A 16,432-nucleotide genomic window follows, 5' to 3' on the forward strand; every position below is an offset into this window, starting at 1 on the left:
GATGTCTTTGTTTATGTCATCGTAGAAGACTTAATTTATTGTTCAACTTAGATGACGTTTGTTGCTTCCGCGTTCTCTGCACCATAGGGAAACGATAAGGCATTCTTCAACATTCTGTCCAAAGGTTTCAATTAGATCGACTGTAGGTCGTGACAAGTCCTCCCCTCCTTAGAAAAAATGCACTTGAGCATCCAACCCGAGAGCAGCCAGTTCGTGGCAAAGATTTCGTTAGAATTGGTAAGAATGTTCCGCGCTGAACACTTGGGAAGACTACCCAAGTTGAGCTCGGTCCTTAGTCACATTGAACAATTTAAGTCTTCACCCTTGCAAGTTTTAGATAAATAATTATCCTAGTGCGGCTTCTACACGCGCGAGTCACGTTTTCTGATGACAAGTTACTGCTATTGCGATGTGTGGTAATGATTTAGAACACCGTTCTGGGGTGTTACACCTAAAATCCCTAGAAACCCTATTTTAGGGGGGCCATTGCTAGAATTAGCTCTAACACTATAGTAAGTTAGTACCTGCCAGTGCTGTCCCCATTTGCTCCACCACATTAGATTTATGATTTGCAGTTTCTTATACTGAAACTGCGATTAACTCAGCTGGACGCAGCTAGCAGAGCAACAGACAAATTTGAGCAGGTCGATAAATTATTACAGCACAAATACAGCTGATGTATATAGTAACTAAATATACAAGATTGGGCTTTCCTACTGTGCACACTACCCTTGGTACAACACGGCATCTATAGCCTTGTCCAGAGAAAAAAAAACACCAGCAGCTATATCACCTCCTCTCCCCACATCAATAGTAAACTTATCCCCCGCAATAGAACCCACCCAAATTCTGATGCAGAAGCATCTGTATCTCAACCTGGTTGCAAATCACAAGCAACTAGCCCAACATGCCGTCAATAAGACAAACATAAGCCACAAGAACCTCCGGGCTGTGTCCAGCCAGTGGTCAAAATATTACATAGTGTACATGTGAAGCTTAATGTTCCATTAATGCTGCATCGGTCTCTGACAATGGTGCTGAAAAGCAAGCAACAAGTTTGATCAGTTTGGAAACATTTTTCTTATTAGAGACACAATGGGTTCCTAGAAACATTATCCATAATCATCTCTAATGATGAAACTGAAATATAGGGCATGGCTGTTGAGGACTAACGAAATTTAACATCATGAAAGCTTATAGAAGTGCATGCATACCACATCCACATAATTACTTCCCAAAATAAAATCCATCGAGTTTAAGACTTACCAAGTAGGTCCTCGTCTGCATCATGGAACAACGAAGATTCCATCAATAGAGGAGGGGAGAATACTTGATCCAGGGCGTCATCAGTGATAAAGGACTGATGTGCCAGACCACCAGCCGGGTCAAGAAAACTCATGGCACTGATCGAATCATGTCCATTCAGTTCACTTAACAGAACTGGACTTGTGTTTATTGAGCTATCCGCATTGTAGTAAATGCCACTTGTGCTCTTTGCGAACTTCATCTGAGGTGGCAACAAGCCTAATCTCTGGTTATGTCCATTTGTCACTGAATCCATATCCTTCTTTGCAGCACCAGATGACAACGGAATAAAGAAGTGCTCTGAACCATCATCACTATTTTTATCTTGTAGCCTCTCTGCATTCCTCAATGGCTTTGATAAAGCAGCTTCACGAATAGACCGTCTAATGTCATGAGCAGAATAGTCATCATTTTCTGCGAAGACCATATTGACCAAAACAATTCAACGATGCTATTCATGAAAACACTTCACTTTCTATATCTATAGGAAGAAAACAAAAGGACAGAGAGTATAAGGATAAAATGGAAAAGCTGAAGAGTTAAGATAGAAATACCACGCATTGAACCATTCATTTGATCTTTAGTTGAGGGGATGGTAAGTGTTTTCTCTTCTGATGTGATCTCATGGCTAGGTTGACGAGCCAGCGCATTCCGTTTTTGTGTCTGTGTTCCTTTTCCAGAAGAACTTGGAGTCAGACTAAATAATGGTGGTAGCTTTAGAGCAGGACTGCCCCCAGGCTTGTCCAAGTGTGTAGAAGAGAGCTTAGAACTGATCTCCGAAACTTCACTGCTTCTTTCCTGCATAAATGTGGGTGGTCAGAAAGCCATAGAATAAATGTGCATGCCTGATATAGCAATATTTTATGCTTGATAAATGTTTACAATATAGAAATCTGATACTGCTTCACACAAAAAAGGTATTGTTCAGCCATAGCTGCTATATGTTGATACCCTACTTCAACAGTGGGTAAATCATCATAAAACAAAACAGCCTATTAGTTAAAACTTTCTATTCTTACTTCCGATCTTCCAAGCCCAGCGCTTTGTACTGACAGTGGTAGCCTCGAGTTCAATTGATCCATTGAGTTAATAGATACACTATTCACTTCTTCTGAGAGTTCATCAATAGACTGCTGCATTGCCGGAATAGCCTCCTTGAGTTGATTAATTAGACCCTAGACAAAGGAAACAACAGCCACATATTAAAATTAGAAACCAATAAATACTGTTGAACCATTCACCAATAAAATCCAAAAACCTAGTGGTTACTGATAATGATAGAATTGTCGCTATTATTTAAGCTGTGTGGGAGGTAGGAGTCGGAGACAGGGAGACAGGTAGGAGTGGGAGACAGGGAGACGGGGCTTCAGTCAAACCCAAGGGAGGGGAAGCACCGCAACAAATCTGTTGCTCTGCTTAATTTCCTCCCATCAATAGTTCCAAACATTTATCCCCTCCTGACCAGTGTTCCACAAGGCGCTATTAGGCGCTCACCTAGGTGCACTTAAGCGCTAGGCAAAGGGGCACCGCCTCGCCTAAGGGGCTAGGCAGAAGATAGGCGGTGTGGCCCCAGATCCAGAGCCGCACTGCATGAGGGAGGACGGCAGGTGGCGGCAGAGGCAGGTGCGGCCGGGAGGAGGCTAGAGGCAGGCGCGGCTGGGAGGAGGCTAGCCATAGGCGTGGCCAAGAGGCGGCAGGTGACATGGGGAGGCCAGGAGGGTGGGCAGAGGCAGCGGAGGGCAAGCAGAGGCATCGACGACGGGTGCGGTCGGGAGGAGGCAGGGGCGGTGGGTGACGAGCACAACCGGAAGGAAGCAGAGGCGATGGGCACAAGCAAAAGAATGCGGCTGGAACTAGGACAGAGGAGGCAAATGGATGAGGTTGGACTGGGTAAGGTGGGCAAGACTCTTAGACCGGACTTTCTGTCTAATCTAAGCCCACTGTTCTGCTGTTTATTCTTTTATTTTAGATGTAACATATGTATGTGTACAAAACGCATAGAAAAACGCCTTAAAACGCCTAGGCTTGCGTAGGCTCGCTTATGCTCTAGGTGGTGGGTCACTGCCTATGGAGCGCCCAGTGCCTAATGTAACCTTGCTCCTCACAAACCAATCTATGATCCAATATCCTATCTTTGTGGGAAAATAAATGGAAAATAAACTAATACAATATCTCATTGAGCCCGTGGCCTCCTGCTGGGCCAGCATGCATCTAGCCACGTGGGCACTTCCGGCATTCATACGTGACCAGTCATAACAGATAAACTGACAAGTTTTAAAATTGCATGGAGGTTGTTACCTGTATACTGACTAAATGCTGGCGATGTTCAGCTAATGTCGCAGTTAACGAATCAGAATGAGTACTGGCCTCTCCGTCGGATGCACTCCTCAGTAATTCAGGCCCCTCTCCATCATTCGCTTTGGCCTATCAAATTAGTAGAAAGCTGAATAATATGTAGTTTGGTTCAAAGAATGCGCAGATGTACCAGGAAGTCACAACATTAGCATATGATGCATATCGAATGCAATAGTGCTTATATGCATCTGATGTATTGGGGGAGCATATGCAGGAATACCTTGTTACAATGCAACAAGGCTCAGCTGAGCAGCCTTACACATCCCCATTTCTTTAAGCCTATAAAATTTACATTACATTTCATAATGTGTTATGTTGGTTTTATGGTCTATCGAGCATTTAGCCATTTTACTAACTGTATTAATTGTACTACAATAAATTCATATATGAATCATAGCTCATATGCTTATGCAAGATATATGAAACTAACTAGCTACATATACTGTTATTACAATTTCATTGTACATTATAATTACACCCCTGATATTGTTCAATATATTTTGCTCTAGTCCAAATAGAATGAATAATTTCTGTCTGTTCAACTTGTGTCACTATCCGCTCTGAACCCAAAATAAAAATATTAAACAGGATGCAGGACGAAGCAATGCATCTGAGAAAAAAAATATAGGATAGAATATTGGATGAATCTTTTGTGTCCAGTAATACCCCTAAGCCACCATGCGCATATCGTAACTCCATTAATTAATACTTCCTCCATCAAAATTATATGTCATTTCAACTTTCTTGGAGAGTCAAAGCATCTCAAGTTTGACCAAAATTATACAGAGAATTACAAAGATTTATGACATCAAATAGGTATACTATGAAAATATTATTAATGAAGAATCTAATGATACTTAGTTGGTATTTATTATATAAATTTGGTCAAACTTGAGATGCTTTGACTCTCCAAGAAAGTTGGAATGACTTATAATTTGAGATGGAGGGAGTAGAATTTTATGGTGTAATAGTCCTGAGACAATGTGTAACAGATACGTTTAGATTCAATACCTCTAGCAGTTTGGATGCCAAAGAAAAAGAACATTCAAGTAGTAAAAATGGGGTTAAACCGTTGAAGTATTGTCAACACTACAGATGACATCTACCATAAGTTGTCAGTTTATTAAGCGTGTATTTGGTTCGGGGACGTGGTGGGATGAGATGGATCCAACCCAGCTTTTAGGGATAGAACCATCCCTGTCTGCTGTTTGGTTGAGGGGATAGGACTGGTTCCTGGGTTGGATGGGGTATTTGCCACCGTTGCTCACTGTTGTATTGAGAAAACACAAATTTTCCTCCGAGACTGAGCAGGCATAGCCACCGTCACGCCCCTGCCACCGAGAATTCCTTCCCCACGCACCGCACGAGCACCTTCTTCACGCGCTGCGCCAACCGAAGCCCATTCCCCACACACTACACCGCCTGGAGCCCCTTCCCCACGCGCCGCACCACTCGGAACTCCACTGCGCCGTGCCACCAGGATGAGGCCACCACGTGCTCGAGCAAAGGGAAGACAAGGATGTGGCAAGCTCGGCCCTCTCCCCCACAAGCTCCAGCCACTGAAAGCTCCAGCACGGGGAAGACAAGGATGCCGTGAGCTCGGGCCTTGGCCCCCTCCCGGCGAGCTCCGACCCGCTGTTGGCCCTCGATCTCCCTGCACAGGTGAGCAGCAAGCTCACCTCCACACACACACACTCACTCACGGCTAGAGGTAGAAGATGAGGTTGAGCACAGAACACACACACAAAGGAAAGTGCTGCTACACTTTCCTGAATGTTGCTGCTGCTGCACGCAAGTGCTGCTGCTGTGAACTGAACTGAGTATTACATTACCAGGGCTGCAATTATATACACAGAGGGGTAGGTTCAGTTTGTGTATGAACTGAAACCAGAGAAGGTGGGCTGCTGAACTACAGTCAAAGTCTACTGTCCTAGCTGCAGGATAAGCCTGCAATATTTATTAGCTAAGGGACACAATGGCCTACCAAAAATCTGTGTCCCCACTACTCCTAGTCAAGTGTTCCCACTACAGCTTGGCTGCTGTTCAACCTTTCAAAGTTGGTCTGCAGTTTCAGATTTCTAGTCACCAAGCTGCAACCTTGACTGAAGATTGGTCTGCAGCTGCAGACTTCTGTGCAAGACCAGCAGCAAATTATTCAACACCCGCGAGCTCGAGTGCGGGAAGACAATGGCGGACAATGACGCCATCCGCTCAGGGACGGCCCCAGTCGTCTCGTAACCAAACAGCACCAAATCTGGTATAGCCTCATCCCATCCCCCATCGTCCCCCAACCAAACACACTAATTGTGTAATTAAGCTCTGTACAAGGATTAGTTCGTGGTATGCCATGCAATGCTCCCACAAGCAATGTAAATGAAATTCACTGTGATAATGCAAAAAAGCAAAGCAAACATATTATAACGCAAGCATTAGGAAAACTAGTGGTTGATAATGCTGAAGTATGATGCACATAGGACATATGAAAAAAAAAAAGGAATTCAGCAATGTCACTCTGATGTATTGCCAGTTCAAACTAAAACAAATAAAGTAATATCTTACCAAATGAAGAGATTGTTTATGAATACGCTGTAAAGCATGAGTCCAGCGGCGAAGAATTTCAGCTACATCAACAGTTTGTTGAGTACGTCCATTCCTATCATCTGACCTTGAAAGGGCTTCTTCCTTTCCTTGGAATAGCTGAGAAATCTGTTCCTGCTTGTCCAAAATTGGAGAAGTTTCGCCAGCTCGAGATGATAGTAACTCAGAATGTGGAACACTTGAACTCATATCCATCGCTGCTAGTAACTGTGATCCTGATATCCGGTATCTAACAGAATACAGAATATTAGAAATAATATAATAAAGATAACACTGTATCGAACTGCAGAGTTCAATGGAAGTTGAGTAGAACACACCTGTGCTCCCGATGTGCTATAAGATCTTCAATTGGTCCAGAAGCTAAAACCTCATGCTGGCCTGCAAGAACGGTAGCAATCAAAATCTGGAATCAAGATTACCACTGGAACTTACAACACTCTATCCAAAGACATCTTTATTTTTCAACGATGATACCCCGTCTGTTTGAAATTAGTAGGCATATTTCATTTCATTAGGACAAGCATTTGTCGAATAATTTCTTTATTAGATTCACATTTAAAAAATAATCATGATTATGGTTCTACATCACATAAGTGACATATTAATAGAATAATTGTTGATCAAAATCTTTGTCCTAATGAAACGAAATATCCTACTAATTTCAAATAGAGGAAGTATAACGCTGTAGTTTTACAGTAGCATACGCAAGGAGTGCAATAACTCATGAATAGGAGCCATTTTGTTTTAACAAACCACCTGAGTATCCTAAAGTGGAAAATTTTACTGAGTAAATACCAAATGCCACAGTATACCTGCTGTGCCAATTAACTCAAAACTCATTTTTAAGTATGCGATTCATTTAGTCCACATTTGAACAGCATATTCTGGTAATGGTACTTTACTATGTCTACCTTTGCGAGCCAATATTGATTCCCAAAGACGAGTTGCCTTAGAAACCAAATGAGAGTTCTGCCCAGATGAGCCTGACAGCCGTTCATCCCAGAGTTCGCCTTCAAGTTTTGTTTTGTTTCTCATATCTTGTAGTTTCTCTAACTCTTGCTGCAAATAAGCCTAAAAATCCAAATGGAGACAATAAGACTAAGAAAAAATGGATAAGTGTGCAGCACATATCTTAAATAGACTCTATGGAAGTTATCGTGTACCTCTTCAGCACATAGACTTCGGAACTCAGCTGTCATCTCATGGGCCAAATTTGACCACGTCGTTTGCCTCTGAACAGCTATGTTTGCATTTTTAAGAAATTTACGCCTCTCCAGAGCTATTCTTGCCTGTTAGGAATACCCCGTCAATTCACAAGAAAAATATCAAACATAGAATTCATTAATTCAAACATGAAACACGAACTAGTATACAAAATCGCTTGGAGAAGCGTAAATCAAAACTATTTGTGCCTTCTAGGCTTCTGAAACATCAAAATTCAAAATCATAGCTGAATTCATTATTACAGATAGAAGGCAAAACCTCAACCATAACAAATGGTTAAATTGGCCGACCCCTCTTAGGTCACTATAATAAGCATACGAATAAGCAATTTTTATTTCAATTATGATGACATGCAAAGCCATAGCTTCATGTAATTATTCACCACACATGCTTTCTCCTCAGTTACTAACCATACATAAAAATTTCCCAAAATTTAACCTCACAGGGACTAAAATGCTTCATAGACGCTACCTCCTTTTCCAAGTGTTTGCCTGTACACAAACCTGAGGCTCAAAATGTAAGGATTGATCTATCTAATAAGTAGAATTTTGACATAATTCCATCAAATATATATCAGGTATGTGGACAGCTCAATTTACAAAAAAGAGGAAGTAATATTTTTAGAATTGGAGCTCTCTTTACAAATGATCAGCCTTTTAAAACAAGTCGTCAAAATGATTAAAAAAACAATATCAACAGTTCAAAAGATTCAGGAATCAGACATTCTTGCCTTGGTTACTGGGAGTAAAGAAGCAGCATGAAGATAAGAAACATCTGTTAGTGCTGCAGGTAGTGGATTTGATGCAACATCAGCTGCAAATGTTCTCCTGTGGACTTCTCTCAGGGCATGTACAGAGAGTTGCCACAAAAGCTCAACAAATCTGCGTCAATGTAGGGAATGCAAAAATTATGGTTAAAATCTGAAAGCATGCCAAGTAATTTGATCTCCAAGAACAAAATGTACTTTTCTCTTCGCAGATATCTGTTGGACAGCTTTTTTTCTAAAAGTAAGAACTGCACAGTTCATCACTTGCAGTCACTTCATACTGTAAATATTTGCCACATGATCTCTACATTCATCATTAGGAAACAAATTTTTTTTAAGCCACATCCAGTTTCCCAAGCATGACTGAACCAAATCCAAGCTGCAGTATGCCAGCACCCACCATAAAAAGGCCACGGATATTTAATAGCTAGCTAACAAGTATTTAGAGCACCCAAACCCCCCATCACACCATGACAAAATACAATGCAAGCGCACTAGGCTCAATTTTGCATTGTGATTATTCCAAAAATGGCTAGGAGCACATAGAAAATATAAATGATATCTACATTGGTTGTGTAGACATTATACCATTATATTCATTGCACAATATATTTAAAAAACTAATATGTACCTTTTCCCTAACACATTCATATAAAAAGTGTTTTCAAAGTTGCATGCAGGAAAGCATGCCCAGATCCAAAACCTCATAGATCCTTAAAGAGTCACTGAAGGTCATAACAGAAATCCTTTTACAAAATTGTTGAAATTCTCTCAAATACATTACTGCATGAAGCAGAGCACAGAAATGCTAGCTCAGGAGTTCACCATGTTGTGTGAAAAGGAGGGATAACCACAGTTGTTAAAATATGCTTGGATTTATGGGTGAGGTCAGTAAGGGGTACAAAAACTCTTCTCTCAGAAGGGAGTCAATTATCCACCACTGCATTTTTAGCACTAAAAGGTTTACCATCCCATCTGTAAATCTGTTATACTTGATCTTATACCACCACCCACCAGTATTGTGTAATTTTGATATTGAGTTGGCCATTTTGCCTGTCCCATTTATTCCTCCTCTTAACTCTACTTCTTCAAACAAGCCATTGTGACAACAAGGGGTTACAGCAAGCATGGCCTGTGATCAATTATAACAGGATGAACTGAAAATATGGAAGCTGCTTACATATGAGGCCTATATAACTCTTCTTTTGGGTGTCCACTTAGTGTTTCTCTTGGTGCGATCTTTATGTGTTTGTACCTTAGCCCTCAGGTGAGTCAAGGGCACATAGTGTATTGGCCTAATGGCATTTTGACTGGATTGTTTGGGATAATTTGTCTGATGTCAGGTGAACAAGCATAGAAAAAAAAATTACTATTAGTTGAGTGCAAATTCATGCTATTAAGCATCAGCAATCTATATATGCTATTGTAGAGAAGAACTACTGAGCATTAGCATTCACTATTTATCTTGAAACCAGCACCACATGACATTTGGTTGAAACCAGCACCACATGACATCTGGTTGAGACAATGCACTTGGATAGAACAACCTATGTCACATCTGCTCTAGTTTCAGAAAACTCTAATTTCAAAATCATCTGTGCGTTCCAAGGATCCAATGAAGCTACGTTGTTGTAGATCCCAACCAACCAAAACAAATGACAACCAGCCTAGTCCAGTGGTCCACTGACCTCGGTCCGCAGCATGTGGCAAGCGACGAGACCCTAGAATTGCTCCGAGGCAGTGCCCCCTGCTGCTCCAGCTCGCTGATGATCCCTTGAACGATCTAAGTAACCAATCACCAGCAAAAGGCCAACCAACGTCAAAACACCACACCCTATAAACCAAAGAAATGTGAAACAAACTGCACAAATCTCACCTTTCTGAACTCCCTGGACTGGGCGGAGTCGAAGATTGGCCAGACCTTATCAAAATCCTGTGTTGAATGCCAACCGAACCAAATAAAAGATCAGGAAAGCCCTAAAAATTCCGCAAACACAAGGTAACCAGAAATTGGAGAAGAGCCAGCGGATTGCCTTCGCGGACTGCGCGGGGCCGCGGAGCGAGGAGAGGAGGAAGTAGAGGAGCTGCTCGCCAAGGCGGGGGTTGGAGTGACGGAAGAGGCCGACGCGGCCGGCGGGGGAGGAGGGGGAGCCAAGGACGGCGGGATCGAGGCCGAGGAGTAGGCAGTTAGTGTACATGGCGCTCTCCAGCTCCGCCTCGCGCTCCTTCTCCCGATCCGTCGCCATGGCTGCGCTTGCTCTCCACGTGATGGGTGGGGGGCTGGGTCGTGCGGGTGGGTAGAGCGGCTAGGTTTACCGGGAGGAGGGCGCCATTGGAGGCAGTGCAGTGAGATCTCGCGGAGGTGGGGAGAGGGAGAAGGAAAAAGGGCAGCCGACGGGCGAGCGGCCAGGCCCGGTTGAGTCAACATAAGAACATGTCCAACGCATCGGCCAAATTGTTTTAATTTAGCTATTATTAAAAAATATTCCAACACAAATTTAATAGCCTACCTCGCTAGCCAAATTTTATTGAGTCCGTTGAAATACTCTAAAATTGTTTTATCAAATCTTTTCTTTATCTCTATCTCTACAACTAAAACATACTTGTCAATATTTATTCAGTGGCACCAAAAACAACCCTACGATCAACCTCCCCGCAAAGAAAAAATCCCACCCGTGCATGGAATCGCTAGCAGCCGCACCCCCTTCGCGCCTCTCGCGTCCTCCTTCCACGTGGCGCTTGACGGACATAGTCCCCGGGTACCCCGCAAGAAAAGGCAAATACCTAGTCTGACTAGGACTCTCCGCATGTAATTCTAGTAGTATTGCTACCTTGTAATCCTACTATGACTCATCTATTGTAACCGACTAGAGAACTTGCCTCTTGGGCTACATAAAGGAAGGCAGGGCTCCCTAGATCGGCACATAAGACAATAGACTCAACAGTCTGAACTCGAAGCGCATGGCGCAATATACTATCCACCCCAAATTGGATGTAGGGTATTACGCTACACAGCGGCCTAAACCAGTATAAATCATTGTCTCTGCGTTCAACATCGAGTTCTGCATACGCCGAAACCCCCCGAATGATCGTCCTGGATAACCTCGTGACGAGTTGCCGGTCAATAAACACCGACAACGCTTCGTGGTGATCTTCCCATGATGGTTGCATACGGGCATGTGACGACTATCTCCCCAAACCGACCTTCTCAGTGGGTATAAATAGAGGGGGATGAAAGGTCCTTATTTGGTTTTGGTAATAGAGTGACAATCTAGGTGGACTAATTGTGTTTATGTGAGATACACAGGTTATTAGTCCACATGTACATATGTGTGAGTAACATATACCATGAAGGTGGAGATGGCTCGAAGATATTGCAAAGCTCACATTAAACACATGTGGATGATGAAAGGGCTCATTGCACATAAGACATGACATTGAGTCATATGATCAAGGTGGAGATGATCAAGACATGACTTGGCTCAATGGACTGATTACAAGTGTGAAGGGCAAGTTGAGTGATGACTTGGCGCCGATGGACCGAAGCAATGGTGAAGAGCAAGTGAAGTTAAGATCGATGAACCAATACGATCATGTGATGATATGAAGTGGATCATATCATTGTTGATCATGTTAGTGCATGTGTTGCATCGACATTTGCATCGACATTGGAGGAGATGAAATGGAATGCGCAAGGCAAAGGTATAACTTAGGGCATTTTATTTCACCGGTCATAGGCGTGTAGAGAAGTTGATGACCGGATTTAGGATAGATGTTCGTACTATTAAGAGGGGCAAACTTGTTTGCATATCGGTCATCTAATGCCACTTGAGCGATCTAACTTTGCATACGAGTTAGAATCAAGTGGCATGGTGAATTGAGTGCTAATCCTTTGGAAAAATGTTTGTGAAAAACTAACACACGTGCACAAGGTGGTGATCACTTGGTGGTGTTAGCACATTTACAAAGGTGAAGAAGTTAGTGAAGAAAAGGAGGCAAAACCGGGCTCGGAGTGGTGCCCTAGGGCTGTGGTGGTGCCCGACTGGCCGAGGCCGAGAACAGCGTGTTGGGAGCTGGCACCACCGTGCCTTGTCCGGTGGCACCGCCACCCTAGGAACGCCGCCAGCGCTTCGCTCTCGACCTGAGCATCCACGCCGACTCCTCGGATGAGAACGAGGCATGGCCCGGAGTGGATTTCTCCGGACTCAACGACCCTGGGGCTTTGCGCCAGTTCTTGGCCGCAAGCGACTACTGCTTCAGCTACTCCGACTCCGACGACGAAGGCACCTACGACCCCACTCGCGAGTGTTTTCACGTCGGGCTCGGGATGCCGAGGGCGGGCGAAGAGGACGAGGGGGCAGGTAGTCGTTCCCCGCTTCGCCCAGGCGCGGGCGCCGTCACACCTCCACGCGCCGTCATGCCGGCCGCACGAAATGAGAACATCGCTCTTGCGCGACCTCAGCGCCCAGACCTAGAACAGCTCCGTGAGCTCCAGGCCAAGGTCAAACAAGACCAACTCCTTCGGCAGCAGCATCGAGACTCTCTCGAACAGGAACAGCGAGGTCGCGGCGAAGGCGGGGGAGCCCGACGGAGGGCCCGCGATGTGCATCACCGCATCCATGACGACGAAGGGAGTGAGCAACCCCCAGTCTTCAATCGCGCTAGCCAGAACGTCGCGGCTGCGGCAATGCTGGTCCGCGCAAATGCCCGAGCCTTCTACCACGGAGGGGCGGCGGGTCCGCGGCGAGCTCCGGGATCTCCTAGAGACCGCCGCGGTTCAGCAGGCTGAGAGTTCCGCCTCCCGACGACACGGGGGCGCCTCGAACCTACCCACGGCACCGCCTCGGCAGGACAGGGAAGCCCCAGCTCGTCCCGAGCCCGACCGAGCGCCGATAGCCCACAGGGCCCCCGTGCTTCTGGACCGCCTCGGCAATCGACGCGAGGTACAGGGAGACCATGAGGTGGTCAGCAGGCGACGACACCACGACAACGAGGGGCCCGCTCGGGGCTACCACCCACACTGAGGCGGTCGCTACAATAGCAGGGAGGACCACAGTCCTTCCCCTGAACCGCCAGGCCCTCGGGTCTTCAGCAGGGCCATCCGTGCTGCTCTTTTCCCCGCCCGGTTTCGGCAACCAGCCAATCTCGCGAAGTACAACGGCGAGACCAACCCTGAACTCTGGCTTGCCGATTACCGCCTGGCCTGCCAGCTAGGTGGCGCGGACGATGACCTGCTCATCATCCGCAACCTCCCCTTGCTCTTGTCAGACTCAGGCGAGCCTGGCTCGAGCACCTTCCTCCCTCGCAAATCCACGACTGGCGCGACTTGGTTAGAGTCTTCGTCAGGAACTTCCAGGGCACATACGTGCGCCCTAGGAACTCCTGGGATCTTAAGAGCTGTCGCCAGAAGCCGGACGAGTCTCTTCGAGACTTCATTCAGCGCTTCTCCAAACAGTGCACCGAGTTGCCCAGTGTCGGCGACTCGAAGATCGTCTAGGCTTTCCTCTCCGGCACCACTTGTCGGGACTTGGTTCGAGAGTTAGGTCAGAACGTGCCGCGCTCCGCTGCCACGCTCCTCGACATCGCCACCAGCTTCACCTCGGGTGAAGAGGCTATTGGAGCCATCTTCCCCGACACCAGGGGTAAGCGGAGGGACGAGGCCCCCGAGGCCTCAGCCTCCCACCTCCCTAAGAGAAAGAAAAAGGGGCGCCTAGGGAAGCAGGAGGTCCTGGAGGCTGATCTAGTCGCGGCCGCAGAACGCAAGAACCCCCGAGGCTTCAAAGGCCCTAGGCCCTTCGACGGCATGCTCAAGAAGCCCTGCCCTTACCACCAGGGTCCGGTCAAGCACGCTCTCGAGGATTACACCATGCTGCGGCGTTACTACGCCAGGCTCGGGCTCCCCGACGATGACGCCAAGTAGAAGGGCACCGGCGATCGGGACGAGGACAAGGACGATGGGTTCCCCGAGGTACGCAATGCCTTCATGATCTTCGGTGGGCCCTCGGCATGCCTTACGGCGCGGCAACGCAAGAGGGAGCACCGAGAAGTCTTCTCGGTCAAGGTGGCCACCCCCTAGTACCTCGACTGGTCTTGAGAGGCGATCACCTTCGATCGAGATGACCACCCTGACCATGTTCCGAATCCCGGGCAGTACCCACTGGTTGTTGACCCGATCATCGGCAACACCCGACTCTCCAAGGTGTTGATGGACGGAGGCAGCGGCCTCAACATCCTCTACGCCAACACCCTAGAGCTCTTAGAGATCGACCGGTCGAGGCTCCAAGGTGACGTCGCACCCTTCCACGGCATCGTGCCAGGGAAACGCACGCGACCCCTCGGGCGCATCGACCTTCCTGTCTGCTTCGGCACCCCCTCCAACTACCGCAAGGAAGTCCTCACCTTCGAGGTAGTCGGGTTCGGGGGAGCCTACCACGCTATTCTGGGGCGGCCGTGCTACGCCAAGTTCATGGCAATGCCCAACTATACCTACCTCAAGCTCAAGATGCCAGGCCCTAGCGGTGTCATCACGATTGAGTCCACGTACGAACATGCATACGACTGTGACGTTGAATGCATCGAGTACGCCGAGGCCCTTGCGGAGGCCGAGACCCTCATTGCCCACCTCGACCAACTCAGTGGCGAGGTGCCTGACTCCAAGCGTCGCGCAGGGGCGTTCGAGCCCGCAGAAACCATCAAACTCATCCCGGTCGACCCCGCCTGCCCCGACGACCGAGCGCTGAGGATCAGCGCCACCCTCGACATCAAATAGGAAGCCGTGCTCGTCGACTTTCTCTGTGCAAACGCCGACATATTTGCATGGAGTCCCTCAGATATGCCGGGCATACCAAGGGAGGTCGCCGAGCACGCCCTGGACATCCAGGCCGGATCTAGACCCGCGAGGCAACGCCTGCGCCGCTTCGACGAGGAAAAGCGTAGGGCCATCGGTGAGGAGATACAGAAACTCTTGGCGGCCGGGTTCATCAAGGAAGTGTCCCACCCAGAGTGGTTGGCTAACCCCGTGTTAGTCAAGAAGAAAAATGGGAAATGGAGGATGTGTGTAGACTACACCGGTTTGAACAAAGCCTATCCAAAGGTCCCCTTCCCATTACCTCGAATTGATCAAATCGTTGATTCCACTACAGGGTGCGAGACCCTGTCTTTCCTCGATGCGTACTCTGGTTACCATCAAATCAAGATGAAAGAGTCTGACCAGCTCGCGACTTCTTTCATCACACCGTTCGGCATGTACTGCTACGTGATGATGCCCTTCGGCCTCAGAAACGCAGGTGCCACGTACCAGCGGTGCATGACCCAGGTCTTTGGCAACAACATCGGGTAGACCATCGAGGCCTACGTAGACGACATCGTGGTCAAAACCAGAAAGGCTGAGGATCTCGTTGATGACTTGAGGATAACCTTCAAATGCCTTAGAGAGAAGGGCATCAAGCTCAATCCCGAGAAGTGTGTGTTCGGGGTCCCCGAGGCATGCTCTTGGGATTCATAGTCTCGGAATGCGGCATCGAAGCCAACCTAGAGAAGGTCTCGGCCATAACCGGCATGGGACCAATCAGGGACCTCAAGGGAGTACAGAGGGTCATGGGATGCCTTGTGGCCCTGAGCCGCTTCATCTCGCGCCTCGGCGAAAAAGGTTTCCCTCTGTACCGACTCTTGAGAAAATCCGAGCGTTTTTCTTGGACTCCCGAGGCCAAAGAAGCCCTCGATAGACTCAAAGCACTGCTCATGAATCCTCCCGTCCTGATACCCCCGGCCATGGACGAGACCCTCTTGCTCTACGTCGCCGCAACGACCCTAGTGGTCAGTGCTGCCGTAGTGGTAGAGAGGTAGGAAGAGGGGCATACTCTGCCCACCCAACGACCTATTTATTTCATCAGCGAGGTGCTCTCCGAGACCAAAGCACGCTACCCCCACATCCAGAAGCTGGTCTACGCCGTGGTCCTAGCCCAGCGCAAACTGCGTCACTACTTCGAGTCGCACCCAGTGATTGTGGTATCATCTTTCCCCCTGGGCGAAATAGTTCATAACTGGGAGGCCTCGGGCAGGATAGCCAAATGGGCTGTCGAGCTTATGGGGGAAACCTTGACCTTTGCGCCTCGAAAAGCGATCAAGTCTCAGGTCTTGGCCGATTTCATGGCTGAATGGACAGATACCCAACTGCCACCCACT

At 47.2% G+C, this 16,432-nt stretch overlaps 1 protein-coding gene across 1 annotated transcript; it reads right to left on the minus strand.

Annotated features, from left to right (window-relative positions):
• Positions 1-616: 616 nt before the first annotated feature.
• LOC136467037 (AUGMIN subunit 6) lies at positions 617-10,664 on the minus strand. Its single transcript, XM_066465591.1, has 13 exons — positions 10,282-10,664; positions 10,125-10,181; positions 9,937-10,031; positions 8,213-8,363; positions 7,422-7,547; positions 7,170-7,329; positions 6,576-6,636; positions 6,220-6,487; positions 3,604-3,729; positions 2,325-2,480; positions 1,860-2,103; positions 1,267-1,719; positions 617-1,037 (listed from the first exon to the last, which is right to left on the minus strand). Exons 1-13 carry the CDS (start codon positions 10,492-10,494, stop codon positions 997-999), a joined length of 2,151 nt encoding a protein of 716 aa, XP_066321688.1. The 5' UTR covers positions 10,495-10,664; the 3' UTR covers positions 617-996.
• Positions 10,665-16,432: the final 5,768 nt, after the last annotated feature.

Source organism: Miscanthus floridulus, chromosome 7, assembly GCF_019320115.1.
Source record: "Miscanthus floridulus cultivar M001 chromosome 7, ASM1932011v1, whole genome shotgun sequence".
Taxonomy (NCBI): Eukaryota; Viridiplantae; Streptophyta; class Magnoliopsida; order Poales; family Poaceae; genus Miscanthus; species Miscanthus floridulus.